The sequence below is a fragment of the Eublepharis macularius genome, chromosome 17, assembly GCF_028583425.1.
Source record: "Eublepharis macularius isolate TG4126 chromosome 17, MPM_Emac_v1.0, whole genome shotgun sequence".
NCBI lineage: Eukaryota > Metazoa > Chordata > Lepidosauria > Squamata > Eublepharidae > Eublepharis > Eublepharis macularius.
In genome coordinates this window covers 29026289-29050678 of record NC_072806.1, presented here as the reverse complement: position 1 = coordinate 29050678, position 24390 = coordinate 29026289, and the positions used below count along the sequence as shown (strand labels likewise).

The window sequence follows — 24390 nt, the reverse complement described above, 5'->3', positions numbered from 1 at the left end:
GAGCACTGACAGTCCCTTTAAAGGGACTCCTGCTGATGGGTGGCTGGCCCTTCAAGGGCCCTCTAGTCAGCTGGTGATCCGTTCCAGGTGAGCAGGGAGCAGCAGGCATAGGCTTTACCACAACCAGAGAGCTGTCTGTGCCCACTTGCAGGGATTGCCTTACCCCACATGGGGTTTCCGGAATGGGAGGCCATTGGGTCTGTGCTGGATCTGGTGAGGCCCTATAAAACGGTGGAAGCTGATAAGGACATTCCGGATTCTGCTCTCGAATCGGACAGGAGAGAAGGAAAAGGGTGAGCCAAATGCCCTTCCTTCCAGGGTGGATTTGATTTCAATTGAATTGATTTAAATCACAATTTAAATCACTAGTCAGTAAGACTAGATTTAAATCATGGTTTTCTACATAAAGACTCCTCACACTTAGCTTCTTGTGCAGATCTATTCCACTCCCAACAATCTTTTATTCATTGAATTTTTTGAAACGTAGCACTTAAGAGGTAAGGGGTTGGTTCTGTGTACAAAGATTTGCAAAGGAACAATGGGATTAAGGTCTTTTTCTCATCTGGGTATGTTTATTTTATAACCTTTTTTCTGGGAAGAAGAGACGTGATCTCTGTGGACACGAATTCACAGTTTTGAGAACTGTAAAACCAAGCAACTGTGATAATCTAAATAGAAAAGTGCCCAATAATCTTACAGAAACCTCTGGAAGAGCATGACATTGTGAATGGATTAATGGAATTCGTTTACCAAAAAATTTAAACATTGCACGAATATACAACCTCATGCTACATAATTAAAAACTAATCCTTATTTCATGATGATAACCTTTGGACTATAATGTATCTTAAATAGAAAACTATCTTTAGATAGATTTTTCCTCAAAAAACATTTTATTAAAAAATCCAGTTTAAATTAAAAAATCTGATTTTAATTTTTTTTTTATAAAAAAGCATTGATTTTTATCCACCCGGCTTCCTTCTCTGTCTGAGGCTGAAAGTGTTGCCTTCAGGGGGGTCTCTTGGGCTGAGGCCGTTATGAAGCATTATTGTTACATCGTTAGCATATTCATTCCTGCAGTATTTGTACCTACCAACTTCCTTATTTTCTTTAGTGACTTCATTATAATCTGGCTGCACAGTTCTTTTGTACTTCTTATTTAGAAAATTTGTATTAGGTGAGAATATTAATATACAACTTTCAAATAGCATCTCATTATCCTTTCCCCCACCCTTTCCCTCCCCCCCTTTTCCAAGACTTCCAACAGCTTTCCAACCCTATAGCCTAATCTATTCCCAATCTATCCCCTTTTTCTGTAACTCCTTATCTCATGTTTACTTACTCTTTTATTCAACTAAGCCCTATCTATTAACTTCAAAAATATTGTTATAAACTTAAAATCTATTATCTATTACTTTATATTAGCTCCACATATATTTAAATTTAAACTAACAGTCGGATAAAATATCTACTTTAGTAATTCTAACAATATCTATTAACTCTAAGTCCACTTGCATTTGGGCTAACAATTAGCTAATACTTCACTTCATATGGTAAAGACTCTATCTCTTCTAATAACAAATCCATTCTAATAATTTTCAAATTGCCATAGTTCCCCCTTTACGTCCCACTTCTTTTCTAAATATGTTTTCAATCTTCCCCAGTCCGTAAAAAATTCCGCTGGATTCTGATCTCTCCGCTTCCTTGTCATAGTTCTTTTGTACTTTTTAAGCATTATAGAGACTACTTCATAGTAACTGAGAACTCTAAAAAGTTAACAGACCTTATGCAAATGCTTGCATCTTCTCCAGCATGATCAAGAAAAGAAAGGAGACGCTGAAAGTGTTTTTGCTGAAAGTGAAACGAACAAACAAAAATCCCTGTTTTCGTTTTGCTTTCGCTTGTGGTCTGAGATGAGATAAGAATTTTAGTTTTGGCTTTGAGTCAATCTGCACAGCCAATCAGAGGAATTCATAACCTGGTTTTAAAAATATGCATTATTGCATTTGGAGTTTTTCCCCCCTACCCTGGTTTAAGAACCAATAAGTCATGCATGTCCTCTATCAGACATCACCTGAAAAACAACTTTAAAATTTGAATATTGTAATGGCAATGACGCTCATTCATTGTTTCTGATTTTATGAAACAGTGAATCTTTAGAAATGGAAAATTTTCTGGGGGGAAACAAAGTTCTGGGAAAAAAAATTCCACTCCATGTATCTGCTTCATTGTAGCAGTGCCCTTAGCTCTGGAATCTCCTCCAGAGGAAATCCATCTCATCCAAACACTGCGGTCTTTGTGCTGTCTGTTGAAGATTCCTTCTAGGAGTGTGTCCGCTTGATCTGTTGCTGAACTCTAGATTGTCAAGGAAGCTGGCTTTATTGATGCTGATTTATGGAAAAACAGCAGATACTTATAGGCGGCTATTAGCCACACTAGCCAGTTAAAACCTCCATATTCAGAGGCAGTATACTTCCATGCTGGGAGCAAGCAAAATGGAAACGCTGTGCCTTCTTTCCCTTCATGTGAGCTTCCTCGAAACATCTAGCTGGGTACTGTTGGAGACAGAATGCTTGACTGCTCCTTCTTGCCTGGTGAAACTCTCTGTCTGTGGAGACCTAGGCTCAGCAGGAATTGTTCTTTCCGCCAGGCCTATAAGACAGAGATGTTCTGCCAGGCATATGGTGGTTGAGGTGGGTGGGCCGTGAAACCAGCCTCCCGCTATGGGGGCGGGGGTTACCTCCTGTTCTGTTAACATCTTAAAGTTAGCCATCCGGCCCCACGGATTGCTGTTCGGATTGTGCGATATTGTGTGCTGCTGTCTTTTAGAAATTGTATTCTATATTTATCGATCTGCTTTTAAAGTAATATGTTTATGTATTTTCTATATGTTGTATTCCGCTCTGAGCCCATTCGTGGGGTGAGTGGATTAGAAATATAAAGAACAATAAATGGGCCTTTGGGTATGATCTGGCAGGGCATCGATTCATTGCTATGCTGTGTCTTGGTGGTGTCTTACAAACAGGTTTAGAAACAATTATCATTTTAGTGGGGATGTAGCTTCAGGTACAGCTGTTGGATGGGAATGCCAAGGAGCTGCTTCCTGGGGGCAGGGTGGTGAAAGTGTTTTAAGGGGGTAATTAATTAGCACAAATAGATGCGAGGAGGCCGGAGGGAGGGGTGGGTGAGAGGGATGCTCTTTCAGACCTCCCGAGACTTTCTCTCTGGTTTTAATTATTCCTCTTTGCCTCTTATCCTGTCAGGGAGATGAAATCTTGTCCGGATTGAGGTACGCTTTGGGCTACAGGGTATTCTTGCAGGCCAGGCCGCACCTCTGGCACTGCAGAAACGCAGGGTTTTGAAAGAGCCACTTGTTTCTTCCACCCCTGCAGCAAAATTATCTTTGTAATTGAAACTACAGTGACTCTGTGTGTCTATGTGCCGTCAAGTCACCTCCACCCTATGAATGAGAAAGGGTGTCCTATCGTTAACAGACTTGCTCAGATCCTGCAAGCTGGAGGGCGTGGCTTCCTTTATTGAGTCCAGCCATCTCATTTTGGGTCTTCCTCTTTTCCTGCTGCCTTCCACTTTTCTTAGCATTATTGACTTTTCCACAGAATCTTGCCTTCTCATGATGTGACCAAAGTACGATAGCCTCAGTTTTGTTATAAAAGGACTATTTTTGACCACGTCTCTCTGAGCCCTGACCTTTTTCTGTTGTGGTGCAGCTGGATATAGGAACTACTGAACTTGAAGGGGAAAAGGCCGTGCAAGGAAGGCGCCGCTTCTCCTTGGCCTCAGAGAAGCCTCGTTTCTTTGATCAGGAAATAAATGCCCTGGCCATAGTTCAGATATGCCAGTGCAGCAGAGTGACTTCTCATGGTGTCTTTGTTAAATATCTGTCAAAGATGTGCAAAGAGCGCTCATAGATTTGGGATCCTCTTCTAAGTAAGCTACGACTAGCGGCTCAAGTTAATTTTCAAAAGAATGGTCACATGTTACCGTCTGGTGTGGCACTTGGGCTGTGATGGTCAGCTTGTGCAAACTAAGTTTCAAGCTCTGCTTGGCTATAAAATGCTCTCTATGGCCCTGGGCAAGTTACTTTTAGCTGTCTCACAAAGTTGTAGCATGGAGAAGTGCCAGTGCAAGCTCTTTAGAGGATGGGGGCGGGGGGGGGGGGAGGCTGAAAACTTTAGACAGGGAATTAAAAAATGTCTTCAGGAAGATTTCTCACTGGGAGAGTGATCCCTTCCCCAGTGCTATATTGCAAACTCCCTTCTGTTTGGATTGACAGTGCTAATGGCCTGGGCTTTTGTATTTGACCATCATAAACTGGCTGCCTCTTGTAAGAAAAAAAATGTCTGTAGGAAACCAGTCATTTTTTTCCTTTTATGTCTCAAGTGACTCGGGTTGGTGGACCAGTAAAAATGTGTTTGGGCTAGTAACTTTTGTGGGTGTGTTTGCAGTGTTTGAAGTAAAAGAACCCCAGTGCATTTTTAAATTGCTGTGGATTTTAAATGAGAATACAGAAAGGATTCCTTAGTAGAAAATGATACCTTATTTCCCAGGTCAGATTTCTGGGTAGCATGCATGCTGTGCAAGCTTTTCTGATAAGTGAATGTTCCTGCTACACATTGCCAGCTGCCAGGGAAAGCAGTGCCGGCGTGCACATATGTGTTTGTTTTGCCAGACTTGGATCTTTCAGAACCATAATTCACATATTCTGAGTTGAGTGTGCAAAGAGGCTGGGTCTCTTGACAAAGTGTTATGGGGCTGGGAAGGAATAATTTGCTTTTGAGACCATTGAAATAACTGTTTTTCTGCCAATTAATGCTGGGAAGTGTAAGTGGTTGTGTAGGGTTGTCATGTTATAGGACTTCTCTTCTTAATCTGGTTTGCTAGCTTTTAATTAGCTGCTTGTCTGCTCGCCTTTAATTAACAAAAACTGCCTGCAGATGACTGAGCAGGGTAGCTTTATAAGCTGAACGGCCAGGTTGGCAGTTCTTTTAGGCTGTCAGTATGTCACAAATGAGTACTGTAGGTATGTGCAAGTGATAGGCTAATAGAACTTTTTGTTGGATCTTTCTTTTTGTGAACTTGTTTGCAAGGCTGTGTATCTCACGTTTTTGTGTTTTATTGCAGAGACGCTGGCGGGATTAAGAAATTCGGTGCGATAGGCTGCTAACTCCGACTGGGACACCTCCCAGCACTATATTCCATCATGTTTAACTTGATAAAAAAGGACCGAGAGGGGTCCAGAAGGGACAAGAAGGACAAGAAGGAGAAAAAGGAGAGGATGTCAGCAGCTGAGCTGAAGAGCCTGGAGGAGATAAGTATGCGCAGGGGCTTTTTCAATATCAGTCGGGCCTCCAAGAGGGACTCTAAGAATCGGCTGGAGATCTCCAACCCCATCCCTATTAAGGTGGCCAGCGGCTCTGACTTGCATTTGACTGATATTGACTCGGACAGCAATCGAGGGAGCGTGTTGCTGGATTCAGGGCATCTCAGTACCGCCAGTTCCAGCGACGACCTCAAAGTGGATGACACCACCTTCAAGGGGTCTGTGCTGCAACGGGCGGCCAAGTTTGGCTCGCTAGCCAAGCAGAACTCCCAGATCATTGTTAAGAGGTTCTCCTTCTCGCAGAAAAGCCGTGATGAAAGTACCTCGGAAACTTCCACCCCGTCTGAACACTCAGCTGCCCCTTCCCCGCAAGTGGAGATGCGGACTCTGGAGACGCAGCTGGCCAAACAAGGTGTGGCTCCAGGCCCTCTCCGTGCTCCACTGGTGTCTGCCTCTCGAGCCAGGTTGCCCGAGGTGGTCAGCAAGAGGTTCCCTGCTGAGCTGAAGCTCCCTGTGGTAGTTCCTCCGGAGCCTCCGGTTCCCAGGCAGCTGGAGTTGCAGCGGCGCAACACAGGTGACTTTGGTTTCTCATTGCGCCGCACCACCATGTTGGATAGGACTCCAGACGGGCAGGTCTACCGGCGGGTGGTGCATTTTGCCGAGCCAGGTGCTGGCACCAAAGATCTGGCTTTGGGCTTGGTGCCGGGGGACCGATTGGTGGAGATCAACAACCGCAACGTGGAGAATAAGTCCCGGGATGAGATCGTGGAGATGATCCGGCAGTCGGGGGAGACAGTGCGCCTTAAAGTGCAGCCTATCCTAGAGCTGAGTGAACTGAGTCGCTGCTGGCTAAGGAGTGGGGAGGGTCTTTGCCGAGCAGCCTTTGATGTAAGTAGCTGCTTTACTTGTGAGCAAAAAGGGTGATGGTGGTATGAGTCAGTTTGTAGCCAGGCCAGTGGGCCTCAGCCTACCTGGAGGTCCAGCGGGGCCTGTGTTGGTGGACTGTATCTGTTTGTTCCAGGTTTTTATACGTTCAGAAGTAAAAACTGAGATGGGTCTGTAACAGTGCAGATCAAGAAAGTGTACAGAAGCTTAGAGATAAGGCATGTGTAGATGTGCCCTCGACGCTTGTGGAAACCCAGCCCATGCCTTCAGGCCAACAGGATGTCCTTATAGTGCCATCTGAATCCACCAGTTGCTGTTTCTGGTAGTAGATAAGTTAATATGTGGGAAAGGATGTTAGGTCTTTTGTCCTTATGGGTGTATGGGACGGGGGCACATCTTCCTAGTGCGGGAAGCGCTAGGTATATTGGCCACAAGTATTCGGTGTAAAATAGAGTGTCCGTATCCCATGAGGACTGTCATGCTGGTAAACTGGAGGCTGGTTTCTACAGCTAGGTTTATTTGGATGCACGTCTCCGCCCAGAATGGAGTACTTTCTACATCAGATGAAGAAAGAGAGTTGTGGCCACATTGCCAGCATTTAGGGGAGGTCGTTGAGTGTAGTCTTGGTTTGGGACAGGGAGCAGAAAAGACGGTTGTTGTGGGCTGGGCTGTCACCAAAGCCCAGCAAGTTCAGCTCTTGTGGCTGGCTGTGAATGAGGAAGAGACAAAGGATGCTTTGCAAGTGTTTTCGGTCTGCAAAGAAGCAGAATTTCTCTTCTGGAGGGTGTTAAATAAGGCCTGAACACTGAAGAGACGTGCAAAGGAGAAATAATTTCTTCTATTACTGCAAAGGATGGGGGGGAGGCAGGTACCTGATTGTTGCTCAGGCGACTAAAAGATTGATGCTTGTTCCTAAAAACTTTATTTTGGGTACAGATGTGCGAGAACTTCTATTGAACAGAGACTCTGTTTTCTAAAAGAGCTAAGCCTACTCTATAGAGGAGAGAAGCTGGGAATGAAAACTGCTGGTTGTTTGTTTCTTTGGGGAAAGCAAAGAAAGATCTTTTCTTCTACAGTGGGTTCAGATGGGGAATAAGAGGGTAAAATCAACCCTGAAGGAGCCATTCAGATTTTTTTTTTTTTTTAGGTTTCTCCTTTTCCTGAAATACCAAATGCCATCCAGTTAGGTTTGCGCTTTGAGGAACAAATTCTGGCAGCATCTCAGTACTTGGGCCACACTCTCTTTAATTCTGAAAGTAGTAAAAGTGATAATGCTCAATACCAAAGGAGAATATTTCAAGTGCTCAGTTTGGAACACTAAATATTCAAATACCTTTAAAACACCTTGTCAGGCAGGCCAGAAGTGCCTTCTCTGTGGGCTAAGCTACGAGAGGCGAATTACACAACATTTCGACTGCCTTTATGTGCTCCTCCTTATGTAATTTGTCTCTTGTAGCTTGGCTTTGTATCTCACCCATCAAGAAGCAAGTGGGAAAAGGTCACCCAGGAAATATGTGGCTTTCTCTCCATTGCTTAAATATTTCGGGAACGATTAACAGTGCAACCCAAATGCTTTCTGTTGGCTTTCTCCAATAAACTATTTTGGGAAGAAAAGGATAGGTCTCCCTGGAGCACAAAATGTATCATTGAGATGAAATTGCATATTTTAATAATTTGTATTCAGTATAAGAAGTCCATGACTTGAGGTGGGGCTTTGCACTCTTGGTTTGTAAAATCTAATTGGACCCTCCTGGCTGTTTATAGCTGTGTTTTGGTGGGCATGGGGAAATTGCTTTAATTTTCTTGTCTGGGAATTTCTATTCTGTACACCATCTAGCAAACTGTTGGCTCTAAACAAATGTGCAGTAGTATTATTCTTCACACTTTATTGTATCAGCCGAAAATTAGTTCTTGAGTTGGTTTACAGTATTATAAACATACACAAGCATCAGCTTAATTAAAAAGGTGTCATGGACAGGGTTGTGAGGGAAGGCGGGATCCAGGCACAAGGGGCCAGTGTGGCTTCTACCCAGAGGGCCTGGTTGATGACCATTGACAACTGAGGGGAGGGGGCTGGCCTCTGTCACTGGATCTAGGCACAGTGGAGGAGTATCTGGCTGCTTCCTTTCCGCCCTTGGATCTCGCTGGGAGCAGTTGGTAGCTGGTGGGTTGCAAAATGTTTGGTTTGGGGCATCAGTGGGAAGGAACAATTGGATTTCATTCTTTCCTCTGGACATGTCCCCTCTCTTTTTTCAATAATGTTCCTGCCAGTGTATCTTCCAGAGCATTAAGTTTAGTTGCTGGTTTGGGTTTTGTCATAAACATTCTTCCAGGTGGCGATGATCTGACTTGTAGCTGTGTTGACCTGTCCTGCAAATCTTTGTGCCTCAACAGGAGCACTGCCCCACAGTGTGTGTGTGTGTGTGTGTGTGTGTGTGTGGTGTGGTTGTGGGTCAAGCACCTTTTATAAATAGCAATAAGGATTTTGAGTACCTGCAGAGAAGCGTAAGTAATGGCGTAATGGGCAGATGACCCACATTCAGGTGGCTGTTCCCTGGTTAGTGATTGAGCTCATGAACATGTTGCTGCTGTACCTCAACCCCCTGAAGTGCCTGGTTCCTGAGACTGGGTGGCACGAAGAAACCCCTTTGGTGCATTTATTCCTGGCACCAGATGCTGAAGGGGTGGGGGAGGGGGAATGCTTTTAGTACAGGTGCTAGGAGGCAACACTACAGAACTAGGTGGTGTAAGTAGAGATGTAACGTTTCCAGAAATTTTGAAGCCGTAGGGGGGAAAGACTGTTTTCTGGAAAACAAATAAATTTGGGTGGAAATTTCAATATATGCAATAGCTCCTTTTCTTATCAAATGTCAACTTTTATTTTATGCTTTAATTGTTATAAAATGCATAATTTGTAACTCATCATATAATAGTTGTACACTTAGGCACAAGTAAGAAATTTAGAAGTGCTATCCTAAGCAGAATAGTAAAGAGTCCAGTAGCACCTTTAAGACTAACCAACTTTTATTGTAGCATAAGCTTTCGAGAGCCACAACTCTCTTCGTCAGATTCATCGTCAGATGCATCTGACGAAGAGGGCTGTGGTTCTCGAAAGCTTATGCTACAATAAAATTGCATCTGACGAAGAGAGCTGTGGCTCTCAAAAGCGTATGCTACAATAAAGTTGGTTAGTCTTAAAGGTGCTACTGGACTCTTTTTGATCCTGTTTATAAGAATTTTTGGTCTCCTCAGGCATACCTTTCCATTATATGAACAGCCAGAACAGAGAATGCTCGGGTGCACGTGGGCGGCTGTTGATCTCCCCGTTTTGCAGGGACGTGCCTTCAGAAGGCTTTGCATAGAAGACTGAAGCTGTTGCCGCTTTCTGCTGCCTTAGCAGCTGTATCTTAGTTTTTGCCACCTGAAAGGTAGGGCAAGTACGAACATGAAGTTCAAAATGTAACAGCGTGTTTGCAGAGGTGGCTGGCCATCTCCTTTATAGCTGGTTATCTGTTGTCCATTCCATTCCATGAAGCTTCAGTTAACTGGAACGTATGCTTTTTCATTTATCTTTTTTCCCCAAGGGAGACCCAAAGTGGCTTACATCATTGTCCTCTCTTCTACTTTTCTTATATGAATTGAGTTTGCTAAGTAAGTTACCAAAGACGTCTTTTAGGGAGAGCAAGTACGCCTATGCTTGTAGGCAGCTACTCCACTTGCTCACCTCTTTATTAATTTTCTTTGCTTATAGCCCACTTTTCCCTGTAGGGAGCCAAAGCAGCTTATATTATTCTCTGTGCCTCCATTTTATCCTTACAACAACCCTGAGAGGTAGGTTAGGCTGAGAAGGTGTGACTGGCTCAAGGTCACCCAGTGAGCTTCCATAGCCAAGTTGGGATTCAAACCTGGGCCTCCCAGATCTTACACTCTAAATGATCACTACACCACACTGGCTCTCCTGCGCTGAATAAGGAAGCATGCAGGTGACCAAGGCAGCTTTACAAAGCTTGGTTTGGTCTTGTCTTGATTATTTTTCCCTAGATGACGCTGGCATAAGAGGGTGTGTGGGACATTTGAGGACCTATCTCTGGTTCAGTCTCTTCTTTTGTTACAGCTGCACAGGGGTCTGCCCCTCTGAGTCCCTTCCTCTTTCCTATTCGTCAGACCCCTCTTCTTTCTCTACTACCAGAAGCTGTGGCTTCTAACCTTCTGTAGCTCATTCACACATCACAAGGGGGGAACTAGCTGTTTCTGTGAATGTGGCTTTTTCCGTGGGAGCTGTCGAGCGTTGGCTTTAGCTCCCCAAGGATCTTAGCTGTTGCCTGTCTCCGGAAAGATGGATGTTAGTTCCATCCCTAGGCTGGCTTTGCCTCATTTGGCCTCTCCATCCCTCCTTTCTTACCAGCTGTCGGGCTCTCTGTGCTCCAGAGCTTGCTTCGCCAAAAACGCCATTCTTGGCTATGGCAAGCTTGGAAACTCCGTCATCAGCCCAAGCACAGAGAGCAGAGATCTCCCAGCTGGGCTCACCAAAAAAAAAGTCTGGATGTTGCAGTCTAACTTGTGGGACTGAATTGGAGCTGGCCTTGCAACCCTCTAGCCTTGCAACCACTTCTTGAGTTGTTTGGAGGAGTTGGTTCAGTGGAGGCTTCTGTTCTGGCCGGTGAGGCTTGCTTGTGCCCAGGTCTTCTGTGATCAGTACTTGGTGACTGTGATTTGTACTTTGGTAGCCTTGAGACTGGACTACTGTGATGCAGTCTGCACAGGGCTGCCCTTGAAGCCTATTCAGAATTTCCAAATGGTGCAACGTATGGAGGCTCACTTATTGACAGGACTGGGCTGCTGCAGATGTGTTCTGAATCATTGGCACCGGCTGCTAGTTAGCTCTTGGGCCCCATCAAGACATTGTTTTTACATTCAAAGCGTGACACAACCTAGGCTTCTCCAATATACTCCTCCAATCACCACGCAAGGCTGTGTTCCATCTCCCTCCATGGATGGATCAGAGCTTTCTTTGGTCTTTTGTTTGCACTGAGAATTCCGCTGTGGCCCAGGACAAAATGCTTGCTTTTCGTTACCATCTTTGATGAGTGAGGCTCTTCAGTCTAGGCATAAATCATTTGTTACTAGTATTTGGAGCTGTACTTTTCTAATGACTCATATACAACCTGCCTGGCCTGAAAAAGAAATATTTTTGTACTGATAAAGTTATAATTTCAACTACTGAAGAAGGCCCCCAGGGCCGAAACGCATTTGGTCTTTTGGTTGTTACACATGTGTAAACGTTATTGTGATTTTTTTTTGTAATTGGCGTATACTATGTTCTGAGTTTTTAAAGGTATTTTTTAATAAAATGTTTTTAATCTTATGAATCTGCGCAATAGATAGTTGTATTTAATTTATATTTTTCATTGCTCAACCTTCTGGTTCCTGCTCTGGGAAATGTGCCAGGATCTGTGATAGGTTTTGATGTTATGTATGAAGCAGTTCGTAAATGGCATGGCTCAGTTGTTCCTTGTTGGCTCATGCTTTCTCACTGTCTGCAAAGTGACTCACGGGAGTGGAGTCGGCTGGATCACTTGGGAGGCTCCAAGGCACCGGGAGGTTCCAGAGAGACTGACACGCGGACATCTGCAGTGCCTGCAAAGTCTTGTGTGCTTTGTTTCCCTTGGCCTTTTTGTTCTCTAGAAGCCGGCAACTGATAGCAGGCAGCACCTGTCTCAGCGGGCTGGTGAAGTCAGCCCCTCGAACAATGCCTGGCACTCGGGAGAGCAGCAACCCAGCCCCCCCCCCCCCAGTGAGCAAGCCAGCTCTGCAGAGGACCCAAGCTCTTGTGTGGAGTGACCTAGGAGGAGTGCAAGGCAGCTTCACAAAGGCGGCTACGCCAGGCTAGCCACTCCCCCCTTCTCTACTGTGTAACTGAGGGCAACAGGCACCCCTTTGTTCTGTCCTCAGCCTTCATGCTAGCAATGAGCCGTTTTTCCTTCTTGAGCTCTTGTTGACCCCCATTGACAGTGTGACTGAGAACCTCTGGCATGAACTGTCTGTGAGCAGTTGGCGCTTTGCAGGACTGGCACTTTGTTGGCGCTTTGCAGAATTGTGGAGTGGATAGATCCACTTGTGCCCCAGCCGTGATGCTCTGCACTCGGGATTCCCAAATGTTGCTGAGTTTCCTTCCTTACACCCTCTTGGGAAGTTTATTTATCCCCCCCCCCTTCCTTCTGTGATATCCACATTGGTAAAATGAGAGGTTCTGGAAAGGTCTCTTGTCTTCCAGAAGCCAAACCCCTCTGCACTTGGCAGCCTTGGCCTCTACCTGTAGACATACATAGACAAGCATTGATTGCTTAGGCCATTTGTTCCTGTTCGGAGCCTGGCCTTCAGAGCAAAATCTGGAGTCTTAACGCCTGTGAGAAATGGCCAATAAAATCATTAAAATACAGGTTTTTGATCTTGGTCATTAATTTGTCGGTTTTTTAAAAAAATTGGTCAGTAAAGTCAGGATTTCTTTGTTTTTGTGAATGCAATTTGTGGTTTTTTGTTTTCATTACTGCAGGATAACTTCCCAGTGAAAAGACAGATTTTGTTTTGTTCTCATAATGACTACTTTGTGTATGATTTTTAATATGTTTTGCTATTTTATTATCTGTAGTATGCAATTATTTTTAAAAAGGAATTTTAAATTGAAAACAATTTTTAAATTTTGTACAGTAATGAGAAAAATTGCCCTATTTTCATAAAAATATTTTTTTCAATAAAAAGGTGTGCGATTGCTGCCTATGGGGATGTTGGAGACCAGATAATAATAATTTTTAAGGAAGTCTCTGTTTTACTTCTAAATCGCTAATTTATCAATAGGTTGAAATTAAATTGTTCAGTAATTCATCAGGTTTTTGTCAGTATTTGACCAGGTTATTTCAAATTTTGGTCAGTAAAATAAGTAATTTTGACCTTTTGACTAGTTTCCACTCCTGTACTCGCTCCCTCAGTCAGGATCTGTTTGGATTCCTTCTCTGCAGTCTCTTCGACCAGCCTCCTTATCCTCTCTGTCTGTGGTCTGAAGCAATAACAGTCAACTGTGTTGTACCATCTCAGGACTTTGTCGCCTTGTTCTGTTGTTATGTGCAAGCCAGGCTCAAGTTTGGAACACACGTGTCATTATGTGTTTTTTTAGATTTGTAGTGCTTGGGATCTGATTGGCTGAGAAAACGTGTGTGTAGGGTCCATCATCTGTTGGAGAATGATTCTTTTGGGCTGCTGAGTGGATGCAGAAGAGACCAGACCTGTCTTTCATCTCTTGCTGAGCTCAATTCCTTCAATTGGCTTAACTTTCCTTTATTGGCGAAGCCGTGCCCTCTGACATCTTGCCCAAGAGCATTGCCCGTTCTTTGGTTGCCTGATTCACCATTCCTAATCAGTGAGTCGGAACTTTGTAATGACTTTCTGGCTTCCACCGAGCTCTTTCCTTGGTGAATTTACTGCAGTGTCTAGAGATCAGTAACATTTCCTACCCTTACTGGCCTGCTCCAGTTAGAGAGTCTTTGAGCATTAAAGTAGCATATATATTTGAATGGCTTGGCTAATCCCACTGTCACCAAAAGTACTGACATACCTACATGGGCACTGAAAGGGGGGGGGGGTGGTTCCAGTCTCTCCAGTACTAATAAACCGAGTTTATTAGTACTGATAAACCGAGTTTTCTCAAACATGCTGCAGTCTTCCACAGAAACACTTGCCAGTGGAATGAAAAGTTTTTCCTCTTGGCCTTGTATGGCAAAAGAATCTGTGTCTTTAAGAGCATAGTAGCTCTAGGCCTACAGCTGATTTTGCTTTTGTTTTTAGCCCTCTTGCTCGTTTAAGTAACAGGGCTTCCTTTTCCTTCTCTGAGAGCCAGTGTGGTGTAGTGGTTAGAGTGTCAGACTAGGATCTGGGAGACCCATTTTCAAACCTGCACTCTTCCGTGGAAGCTCACTGGATCACCTTGGGCCAGTCACCCACTCTCAGCCTAACCTACCTCACAGGGTGGTTGTGAGGATAAAATAGAGGAGAATTATGTAAGCCTGGTCCCCGTAGGAGAGAAAGATGGGGTACAAATGAGGTAAATGAATGGTGGGCTTGGCTGTGCCTGCAGAGGCTTTGCCTGGGATCTTCTTCAGCCTGCTATCCAATAAAGGGATCAAGAGGCAAAGGCAGCCAAACGGCCTGGCCCATCCCTGCCACCTGCCAGCAGGTTGCAAGTTGTCCTCTGCTCAGCCTAATGGCCTCTGACTTGCATTTGCATCTCTGTCTGCCCCTTCCTTTCCCCCAGTGAAGATAATGAGCTTCCAGGCTGCAGGCACTTCCTGCATCTCTTCCCTTGCAGGAATGATGGAGGCTGAGGCTGGAGCTTATTTTTCTTCTTCCAGGTTCCCAACTGCCTAGAAGAGGAGAGGGAACCTTGCAAGGAAATGGCTTAGCTGTGGCTAAGACATGACGTCGCAACTGCTGACTTGGTCTTAGATGATTTTGCAGTGGGGTCTGAATTAGTGCGGAGTGACGGCAGGATCTCTGGACAAACCAGCGACGGTTTTTGGAGCAGGAGAAGCCAAGGCTGCAATGGGGTCCCTTCCCCAGTGCAGGAGTGCCTTCTGTGACAGCACCAGCTACGTGGCTGTGGGAGTGGGATGCTTGGGCGCTCGACTGCATCGCCTTGCCATGAGCGTGGAAAAGCTCACCAAGGAGTTTGCCGCTCAGGGGGCACGTCTTTTGACCCTCGAGATGCAGGTGACCACCTTGGAAGACGCACTGGAGAGATTTTTGTCTACTGAGAGAGAAAGCTGTAACCAGGTCCGCAAGCTTGAGACTTGACGGCCCTGGGAGAAAATGAAGGGCCAGCGAAATGCTTGTAGCGTTTGGTGTAACTTCATTAATGTCTTCCTGCTGAAAGCTTTGGACAGATTCTCCCTGGTTAAATTGGAGAATCCCTTTTCGGGGAAGACTTACTTGCCTCCAGATGCTCTCTCTTTAAAAATGAGGGCCTTTACAGACAACAAAGCAATGGATTTCATCCGCTACGCCAGTCCCAATTCAGCGCCAACAGTGCGATTTTCCACTCCCACAATGCAGGTAGAGAAGTATGTTTCTGGAGAATGGCCCTCAAGTATTTTTACGCTTTTGCTGGGCTAGAGTATCTGCTTCTGTTTTTAGAGTAATGTTCTTTGGCCTCTGACCCTGGTAGCCATCACTAAAAATGTTCCTGATGTTTTAAAACTTGGATCCTGGAAGCAGAATAAATTCTGCAAAGACTGCGTAAGCAAATGTGCTTAATTGTATCATTCCTTCCAAGTGCAGAATCTGGGCTGCCATTGTCTTTTGTTGGCAAATGTGCTCATTTCCTGGGCTAGATCTAGGAGGCAGCCTTGAAAGAGAATGCCCAGGAGGATATCTGCCCGGGAGCAGTCTGTGTCCCTGATTTGATACTCGAGTGCAGAACTAGATGTGCAGGAGGCAAAGGGGAGGTATGGGGGGGAGTGTGTGTGTGTGTTGAGCAGAAGGTATTGATTTGATCATCTGTGGCTTTCCCAGCAAGCTGAGGGCCAGGATGCCTTTCTCAACAATTCCATGCTAGCCCCGTTGGCTTCCAAGCTCCTCCTGCTTCTTAACTGGCAGTTCTAGATTGGGTTGGCGGGACGGGGAAGGACCCCTTTGCACAGCTTACCATTGTAGGCTGCCTGGTCTGAGAGATTCGCAAGCTGCCGGCCAACTCTCCAGTTTCCTGAGGCTGTGAAATAGACTTGTCTGCAGGGGAGGGCCTTGGGGAATCAGGACAGCGTTGGAGGTGTGTGTTCCTCAAAGGCAATAGATTGGTCTAGCCAGAACTCCTGTGTCAGGTGCAGGCGGGGGGGGGGGTTCCGAGGGGTGTTAAAGGTCCACATCCTCTTCCATTTCCAAAGGACACCCCTTGAATACAGACCTACTAGGTGGGGTTTCTCCTCCACCAGGCCCAGCTGCTTGATGTAGTTGTTAATGCTAAGCTAGAATCTGGGAAACCCAGGTTCGAATCCCTGCTCCATCCTGGAAGCTTGCTGGGCAACCGAGGGCCGGTCACTCTGACTTGCCTACCTAACAGGGTTGTTGGTTGGAGGACCATATGGAAGAGGGGAGAACAATGAGTCCCTGTTGGGGAGAAAAGTAGAGCATGAATATCTAAATAAAATATTTCTGTATGCATGCATGCATTGGGCCCCTTGGAGCCACAGCCCCTTTCCTACACTGGGGAAGCTTGCCTCAGTGGCGGAGAAAATACTTCAGGGTTTCCACACATTTGATCTGGTGAGAAGAGGGGTTACAGTGGAATGAAGGAGTGTTATTTGGAGGTGCCCTCCCCAACCACCATGCTTTCTGCTGCCCTACTTTTCTCTAACGGTGCCCCCGCTCACCTTGGTTTCTCCCCCGTTTCACTGCAGCCAAGTGGGCACCCCAAACATTTCCCATGAACTAGAACAGACGGCTGTGAAGTCCCAACAGAGGCAAAATGTACCAGCCAAGTAGGGGAAGTGCTGAAATCGTCTCTTCTCCCTGCTCCTTCATTGCTTCATTACGTGACAAGGGAAGGAAATGAAGTCAGGCATTGGTGCTTGTCAGTCACAGGAGTGCTTTTGTAGCCATTGGCTCAGAAATGGAAAGGCGGGCGCAGGTTTCTTTCTCCCAGTTGGGTAGGGCACTGGCTAACTTCAGGTAGCCTGAGCCAGGCTTGTTACCCAAATCAGTAAAGTGTCCTGTACACATGCAGGGTCAGACAGTAGCACTGGGGTAATTATTTTTGGGACAAACAGTCTGGTGTATACCTGGGTCCTAATTTAATATAGCACTCCAATTAAGAAACAAAGGATCTAAAAAAAATAATCTTTAGTCCCCTGAGAAGAAAAAAATGCAAGGGAGAGCAAAACCAATGTTGCCGCACAGCAATACAATGCTACTCTTGATTGTTGCCTGGTTGAGTTGAATGAGGAATCTAAGGGAAAATAAAGGTTGAAAAGAAAAATATGTGTTGCCTTGTTCTGAAGAGAGGAGTCCGTTGGATTGTGATCTAGGGCAGAAGAGTCCATTTGGTAGGGAGAAAAAATTCAAACTGAAACTAGTTAGGAAGGTGGAGGTCCAAAGTGGGAGATTCAGTGATTCCGCAAGTGATCTAGCGCAAGAGTGAAGATCCAGGAAGGAAGCCAGTTGGAAGCAAACCAGTTGGGGAAGCAGGCTCAAGTACAGAACGGGCTACAAAGATGGAGGTGCTGGAGTTACACTTCTTACACAGCTTGGAGCAGCACAGACTAGGATGTGACACAGGATTACAGCAGAAGTGTGGTAGAGAATGTGGGGAGAGGCTTAGGGACAAGCTTGCTAGTCCTTCCTGCTTTCTGTACCAGCTGAGTACATAACCTACAACACACCCAGTCTGTGGTGGAAGCAACTTAAATGTCATTAGCGTCTCCTTTGGGGTGGCTCAAAGCAGAAGATGGGAGCTGCCATTTTATTACTGGTGCCCTGTCCCAGTTTACCTTTTTAATAATAATAACATTCAATATATATATATATATTGTCCTTCAGGACAACTTAAGGCCACCCTCAGAGTGGTTTACAAAGTATGTTATTATCCTCTTAACGATCACCCTTCGAGATGGATGGGTCTGAGAGAGCTGTGACTGACCTGAGGTCACCCAACTGGCTTCAAGTAGAGTGGAGGAATCAAACCTGCCTCTCCAGATTACAGTCCTGCCGCTCTTAACCACTACACCAAACTGGCTCTCCCCTGCACACAAGCACTATTCTGCAGGTAGTGTGGAAGATGCTCTGTTGCTAATCTCTCTCTTAGGGAAACTTTGACTGCGGGTCAAAGCTCCCTTCTTTCTTGCCACAGTAGATCTTCCCACTGAGAAGTCCTTGATGCACTTCTAAGGGACCCATTCCCAGTTTGAAAAGTGCTGTTTTCTGCTTGCATATTTCATCTCTGTAAGTATTTCAACAGCTCAGCTCCCATATCTCCACTTTGATTTTGTTTCTCCCTTCATCAGCCTTTGGAGTAGCTGGAAAGAGTGGACAGGCAGTCATTCCCCCGTTGATGACTCTCCCCTGGTGCTTGGGTGTTGGGCCCTCCCTTGGGAAGGGATAGGCTGCTGTTAAAGGAACCCACACGTAGGGCTGTGTGTAGCCCAGGTTTTAAAAATTAGCCAATTGCACACATTATACAGGGTAGAGCAAACGTGCACATTTCTCTCATTTTGTGCTATATTACTAGGTTTTCCATTCTGGGTAAGTTTGCTTGTCTTTGGCCTATCGAGAGTGTTGAAGTTCCATATTCCAACCCCTTGAAATCCTGTCCAAGCACCATTCTGGCTTCCATGACTTCAGCAGACATTATTTGCCCACCCAGTTTCAAGCCTCTTTTCACAGTCACCAGCACTCATTTTCCAGCATATGTTTTATATTCAAGAAGCTGAATTCTGCATCTGGTACCACGTGGTTGGTGTAGCTTGTCTGTGCCCCTCCAGAATTGCAACGTAGGCACAGTGTGAGTCCTGTGGCTCAGAAGGGTTTCTAGGCTGTTGGCTTGGCTTGGGAGCTTGGGAATGGGGTTTTGTGGTGTGTGCCAGACGTTGGTGTGGGGTGGAGTGCAAAGGCAGGAAACAGCTTCTGAACGTGGGCAAAAAAAAGTCATCTCTGCAGACTTTCCAAGGAGGAATGACTGGAATCTGCTGGCAGAGCAGAAACCCTTGAGCTGCCAACAAACCAGATGTTTTGGTGGGGGGGGGCTGTGTGGAAGGAACTGGATTCCAGAGGCTCAGCCGGGCAGCTTGAGGGATCTGGGATTCTTTACCAGACTGCTTTTCTCCAGCCTCCCTTAAACAACCAGACCCCCTGCAGACTGCTTTCCCTGTGTACTCTTCTCCTTGCTTAAGACAACCCCAAATCTTCAGGGTTTGTGGGAGGAATACTCATGGTACTGAAGTCATTGGTATTTGGGGAAGTGTGGGTTGGTAATTTTGGGGATCTCGGGAGCAGTGGCTCTTCCCTGTGCTCTGGATTCTTGCCGCTTTTCTTTTGTGACTTTTGATATGGGAGGCCCTGTAACTCAGGGGTGGAACAGGAGCAGTTGGGCATTCATCTCTGATAAAAGATCCACGGGGTGTTCGGTGGGGGGGCACTGATCACCCGGGATGCTTGAGGGAGGAGGCATTGGAAGCCTTTTAGTGGATAAAGCTGGAAAAATTGCCACAAATGGGAGCCAAAATTATGAAGAAGCCAGAGCTCCTTGACAACGAAAGGCTGAAAACAATATTGGGGCTGCTTGAGTTTTGGGGAAAAGGAAAATGATGCATGAAAATAATGCGTGATGTGGAAGAGATTGATAGAAACTTTTCTTCCTCTTTTATTTTGTTACATTTTAGTTCTTCTTTTCCTTCAGATAGCTATAGGTGGCATACGTGTAGGAGAGTGCACGGAAAAAATGGTGGTTTTTGGTTTCGGGTATCGGGATGGCTGCAAATATTAGCATTCCTGATAGTCAGGTCCTTCAATACAGATTTTGTATTTGGGTCCAGATTTTTTTTTGTCCAATTCCAAAATTAACTTGGTCTCTTATTCTCTATGGGGTAATCTTTGGGAGGGGGTCTAGAGGGGTTGTTTTTGGAGGAAATGGCACCAAAATTGCTGCAGAGTGAAGGCTGCCTGTCCTCTAAGGACTCCCCAAGTTTCAAGTGAATCAGACCAAGGGGTCCAATGGGTCTATGGGTTGCTGAACAAGTTGCCCCTTGTTACTATCAGTTGTTTCCTAAGGGAGAAAAAAATCCAATGCTGTCCCCACGGCACAGGAGCCTTTGTTTGGTTTTTCTTGCTTTGAAGCTTTTCTGGGCGAAGAAAAGGGAAGAGGCAACTCTCACAGGCGAATGGAACCACAAGTTGGAAGAACTCAACTGTCCAATCGTAATGATTCTCTCTTAGACCACATGAGCTGCCTAGAACCAAGAGGAAAGATGGGGCAGAAACGTTTTAATAAATAAATAATAAAGAGAATTGTCGTGATTGAACAGACAACGGAGTTCTCCTTACAATGCAATTCCAGTTGCCTGTGAGAATCGCCTCACCCCCCCCCCCCCACCATCCTTTTGCCTACGAAACCTCCAAAAGTGAGGAAAAAGCTGCTGCAACCTTGAAATTTCTGGTCTGGTTATTTCTGAATATTTTTGGGATTAATTGGGACCCGCAATATCAATATATCCAAGAATCCTGATCAGGATTTCCAAATATGCCTCAAAATACTGATAAGGTATTCTGGGGTATAGGAGCCCCATGACACAGAGTGGTAAACTGCAGTACTGCAATCGAAGCCCTGAGTTCGATCCCGGCGGAAGCCAAGTTCAAGTAGCCGGCTCAAGGTTGACTCAGCCTTCCACCCTTCCGAGGTCGGTAAAATGAGTACCCAGTTTCCTGGGGGTAAAGTGTAGATGACTGGGGAAGGCAATGGCAAACCATCCCGTAACAAAAGTCTGCCAAGAAAACGTCGTGTTGCAACATCCCCCCCATGGGTCAGTAATGACTCGGTGTTTGCACCTTTACCTTTTACCTATTTGGGGGTATATTTTTGGATTGGATTACTAAATCACACACCTCTGCATACATGATAGGCATTTTTTTCCTCACAAGAACCCTGCCAGGAAGGTTAGAGTGAGAGAGGCTGGCTGGCTGCCCTACCCAGCGAGTTCCAGGGGAGTTGCCTTTGATCCAAGCTCTCTTTGTAGGTTTAGTCTGATACCTGAATCATTATGCTGGCTCTGTAACACTGTTATAATTGGGGTAATTTCCAGTGTTTTCGGGATAGACAAAAGCAGATGTTCCTTTACACAGTGCGTAATTTTCCTTTCCACAGGTTCAATTATTCACTGTCTCAAGATGTACGGCTGGCTGGCAGATTAGATTAATTGATGTATTAAAATACGTGTGCCCTGCCCTTTTCTCCCTGCAAAAGGGGGGGGGGCAACGCTTTAAAATGAGATTAGATGGAATAATGGGGGAGAGGTTGCTCTTACTCATAATACCACTAAATGGAACCACCTTTGTGTTAAGCGGGGAGAGATCAGTTGCTGGGGGGCAGCGATGGGAGAGTGTTGTCCCCAGGTGGGTTTCTGGTCTCGGTTGGAGACGTGTGGTGCTCGGCGGGATGGAACGTAAGTGGGATCAGTGGATTTTTTTGTGTGTTTCACATGCAACTCACATGCAACTCCTGTCTTTCAGGGCAGGAATATATGGGCAGAGGGCCGTTTTCAAGAGCAGCACCCAGGCACAGGAATGTGGAATGCTAAGGGCAAAACAAGGCAGGGGCTTGACCCCATTTAAGCAGCAGCATGAAGACCTTTTGCTGCTGAACTTGTTATGGGAGCAGACGTGTGTGCCCCACAAGCGCTGCTGAGAGGCTGTCCCTGATTCCCTGGCAGACATTGTCCTTGCAAAGCAGCTCCTGGGGGAATTAAGTGCAGGGAGGGGTGTCTCTTTGCAGCAGAAGGGCACAGTGGAGCAGCACCGTCTGCCTGGCCTGGCCTCCTCCCCGAGGCATTGCTTTGTCCTTCCGCTGTGTGCGATTATGGGGGTGGATGGAATCGATCTTTCCTTGGCTGACCTTGTCTGTGGCTGAAATCAATTGTGCTGTTTTTACAGACCTGCTGGCCCTTCATTGGTCTTCTGTGGACAGTCAGTGGTGTAAATCCCAGCACGCATTGCAGCCTGGAGGGTAAGAGGATGCTGGGAGAACAGAGTCCCTTTACATGAGTAGCTCTCTTTTGAGCTTCTGTTATGGCCTCATCACTTGTTCCTTTTGAAAGGGCTGTAAGGGAGACAAAGTTTGCCCCCCGCCCCACAATGCAGATTTTGCAAGTAATGGCCTCACCTGACTATAGGGAATAATTCCGAACTTCTTTCAAACATTGATTCCCACAGAGCCAGTTTGGTGAAGTGGTTAAGAGCAGTGGGACTCTAATCTGGAGAGCCGGGTTTGATTCCCCACTCCTCTGCTTGAAGCCAGCTGGGTGATCTTGGGTTAGTCACAGGCCGTTTCCACACGTCTTACCTGCCTGTGGAACATCGCGTGAAAGACCCGGAAGACAGCGTCTTCTTGCGCGAAATCGCACCAGGAAGATGCTGTTATCCAGGAGTTTTGCACGAAATCGCATCTTCCTGGTGCGATTTCGTGCAAGAACATGCTATCTTCTGGGTCTTTCGCACGATGTTCCACAGGCAGGTAAGATGTGTGGAAACGGCCACAGTTTCTCGGAGCTCTCTCAGCCCCGTTCACATCACAGGATAATTGTCGTGGGGATGATAATAACATACTTTGTAAACCGCTTTACATGGGTGTTAAGTTGTTTTGAAGGGCAGTATATAAATCGAATATTATTATTGTTATTACATGTAGGTCCAGGGAATGTCCTGAGTGTAGAATTTGGGTATTCAGCTGAACGAATTACCTTCTGGATGTGAAGAAACTTAAAATGGTACCTCCCTGCAGGGTGGCGGAAGGGAGTCATCTGGCAGAAACAGTTTATAGTTCTTTGGGGAGAGGGAATATTAAAAATGGCACTTAAGAGCCCTGGGGGAGCCCTTAGGAAGGAGATTGCTCAGGCTGCTTCCGTTGGGAGAAGTCACAGTGGTTTGGTTATGGGAGTGCTGGAATCTTGCTCCATTCCCCAGTTCTGGGAGTTGGTGTGGTCCTAGGCTGTCCCTCCTGATTCCTTGTGGGATGTTGATCCTTAGAGGAGAGGCTCGGCCAGGAGACAGCAGAAAGCTCTAGTCTGCCTCTCTCTTCCCGACTCCAGGCCTTTCCTGGAGGCTGCTCTGGGGGCTTGTTTGTGGAGGGGGATACATAACAGGGGCAGGAAGCAGCAAGCTGTCCTTTGGCTTGGATCCTGCTGAGCAGTTTCCTCTCTAGAGCAACATCTTTAGGCCAGAATGTGACACAAACAGGAAAGTTTGGCGGCGAGACCCTGGGCTTGATTGCCTTTGGGAGACGTCTGGAAAGGGGTGTGTTGCTAGTGGCTGATTTTTCTTTTCTTGTCTCACTCTGTCCGGACTTTGGAACTGTTTGAGACAAGAAGGGTAAAGAAGAGAAGGAGCAGCAACGGAGCAAGGAGGAGGTCCTAAGGAACTGGACGGTAGGGAGGAGGGATTGTGGCAGAGGGGAAGGTTAGAAGAAGCTTGTGCCGTTGAGTCAAAACCAACTCATGGTGAAATCCCATTCGTGGGGTGTTCCAGGCAGAGGTGCTTTGCCATAAGTCAGAGCTAAATGCCTGCGGGCCAAAGGGGGTGTGAACGGCTCGTCTTTTGTGCAGGATTCTGAACGTTGTATTCCAGCCTCTTGGGTGGGTATCTGGAAAGCTTTCTGATATTTATATGTTTTTCTTGCCCTTCCCTCGAAAGAACTTGGGACTGTGTACGGGTAGGGGTTGTAATTGTAGCAGTTCTTTGAGATGGACAAGTGACTACCCCAAAGCCTAGCTGATGTTCCCAAAGCAATCTTGAGGTCTCATTACATGTTCAGCCAATGCCTGCAGTTCCTGTCAATGCATGTCTCTTTTATGGCCCTGAAAGATAAGTGGACCCTGACCTGGATAGCCCAGGCAAGCCTGATCTTGTCAGGTTTCAGAGGCTAAGCAGGCTTGGTTAGTAATTCGATGAGAGGCCTCCAAAGAAGACCAGGGTTGCAGAGGCAGGCAATGGCAAACCACCTCTGATGGTCTCTTGCCCAGCAGGGGTCGCCATAAGTCAGTTATGATTTCATTGCACTTTCCACCACCGAGATAAGTGGACAGGACAGAAGACTCAACACCATCCCTGCATAAACAGACCAACAAGAGCAGGGATACTGTTCTCCCTATTGTCTCCTCTTAAAGAGAAGAAAATTGCTTGCCAAACTGGAGCAAAAAATGACATTTGTTTTGCATTTTCAGCTTCAAACGCAGAGATACAGAGATCAAATACAAATATTTAATTTTTAAAAATGCTATTCTTTTTATGGGAGATGATGGTTTGAGTCCAAAAAGTAAGTCTGGGCAGGAGTAAAACAAGTCCTCCTTCATGTGTCTAATTACCATATGAACCACAGGTAATTAGAGAGTAGTTGAAATAATGGCACCATCAGCTGGCTA

At 45.9% G+C, this 24390-nt stretch overlaps 1 protein-coding gene across 3 annotated transcripts in view; it reads left to right on the top strand.

Annotated features, from left to right (window-relative positions):
- MYO18A (myosin XVIIIA) overlaps positions 1 to 24390 on the top strand; it is a 133883-nt gene that overhangs the window by 5192 nt on the left and 104301 nt on the right. For all 3 annotated transcript variants that reach the window (XM_055001452.1, XM_055001451.1, XM_055001450.1), the window contains exon 2: positions 5143 to 6229. In XM_055001452.1, the coding sequence (XP_054857427.1) occupies positions 5222 to 6229 (1008 nt within the window). In that variant the 5' untranslated portion in view covers positions 5143 to 5221. The remainder of the gene's footprint in view (positions 1 to 5142; positions 6230 to 24390) is intronic.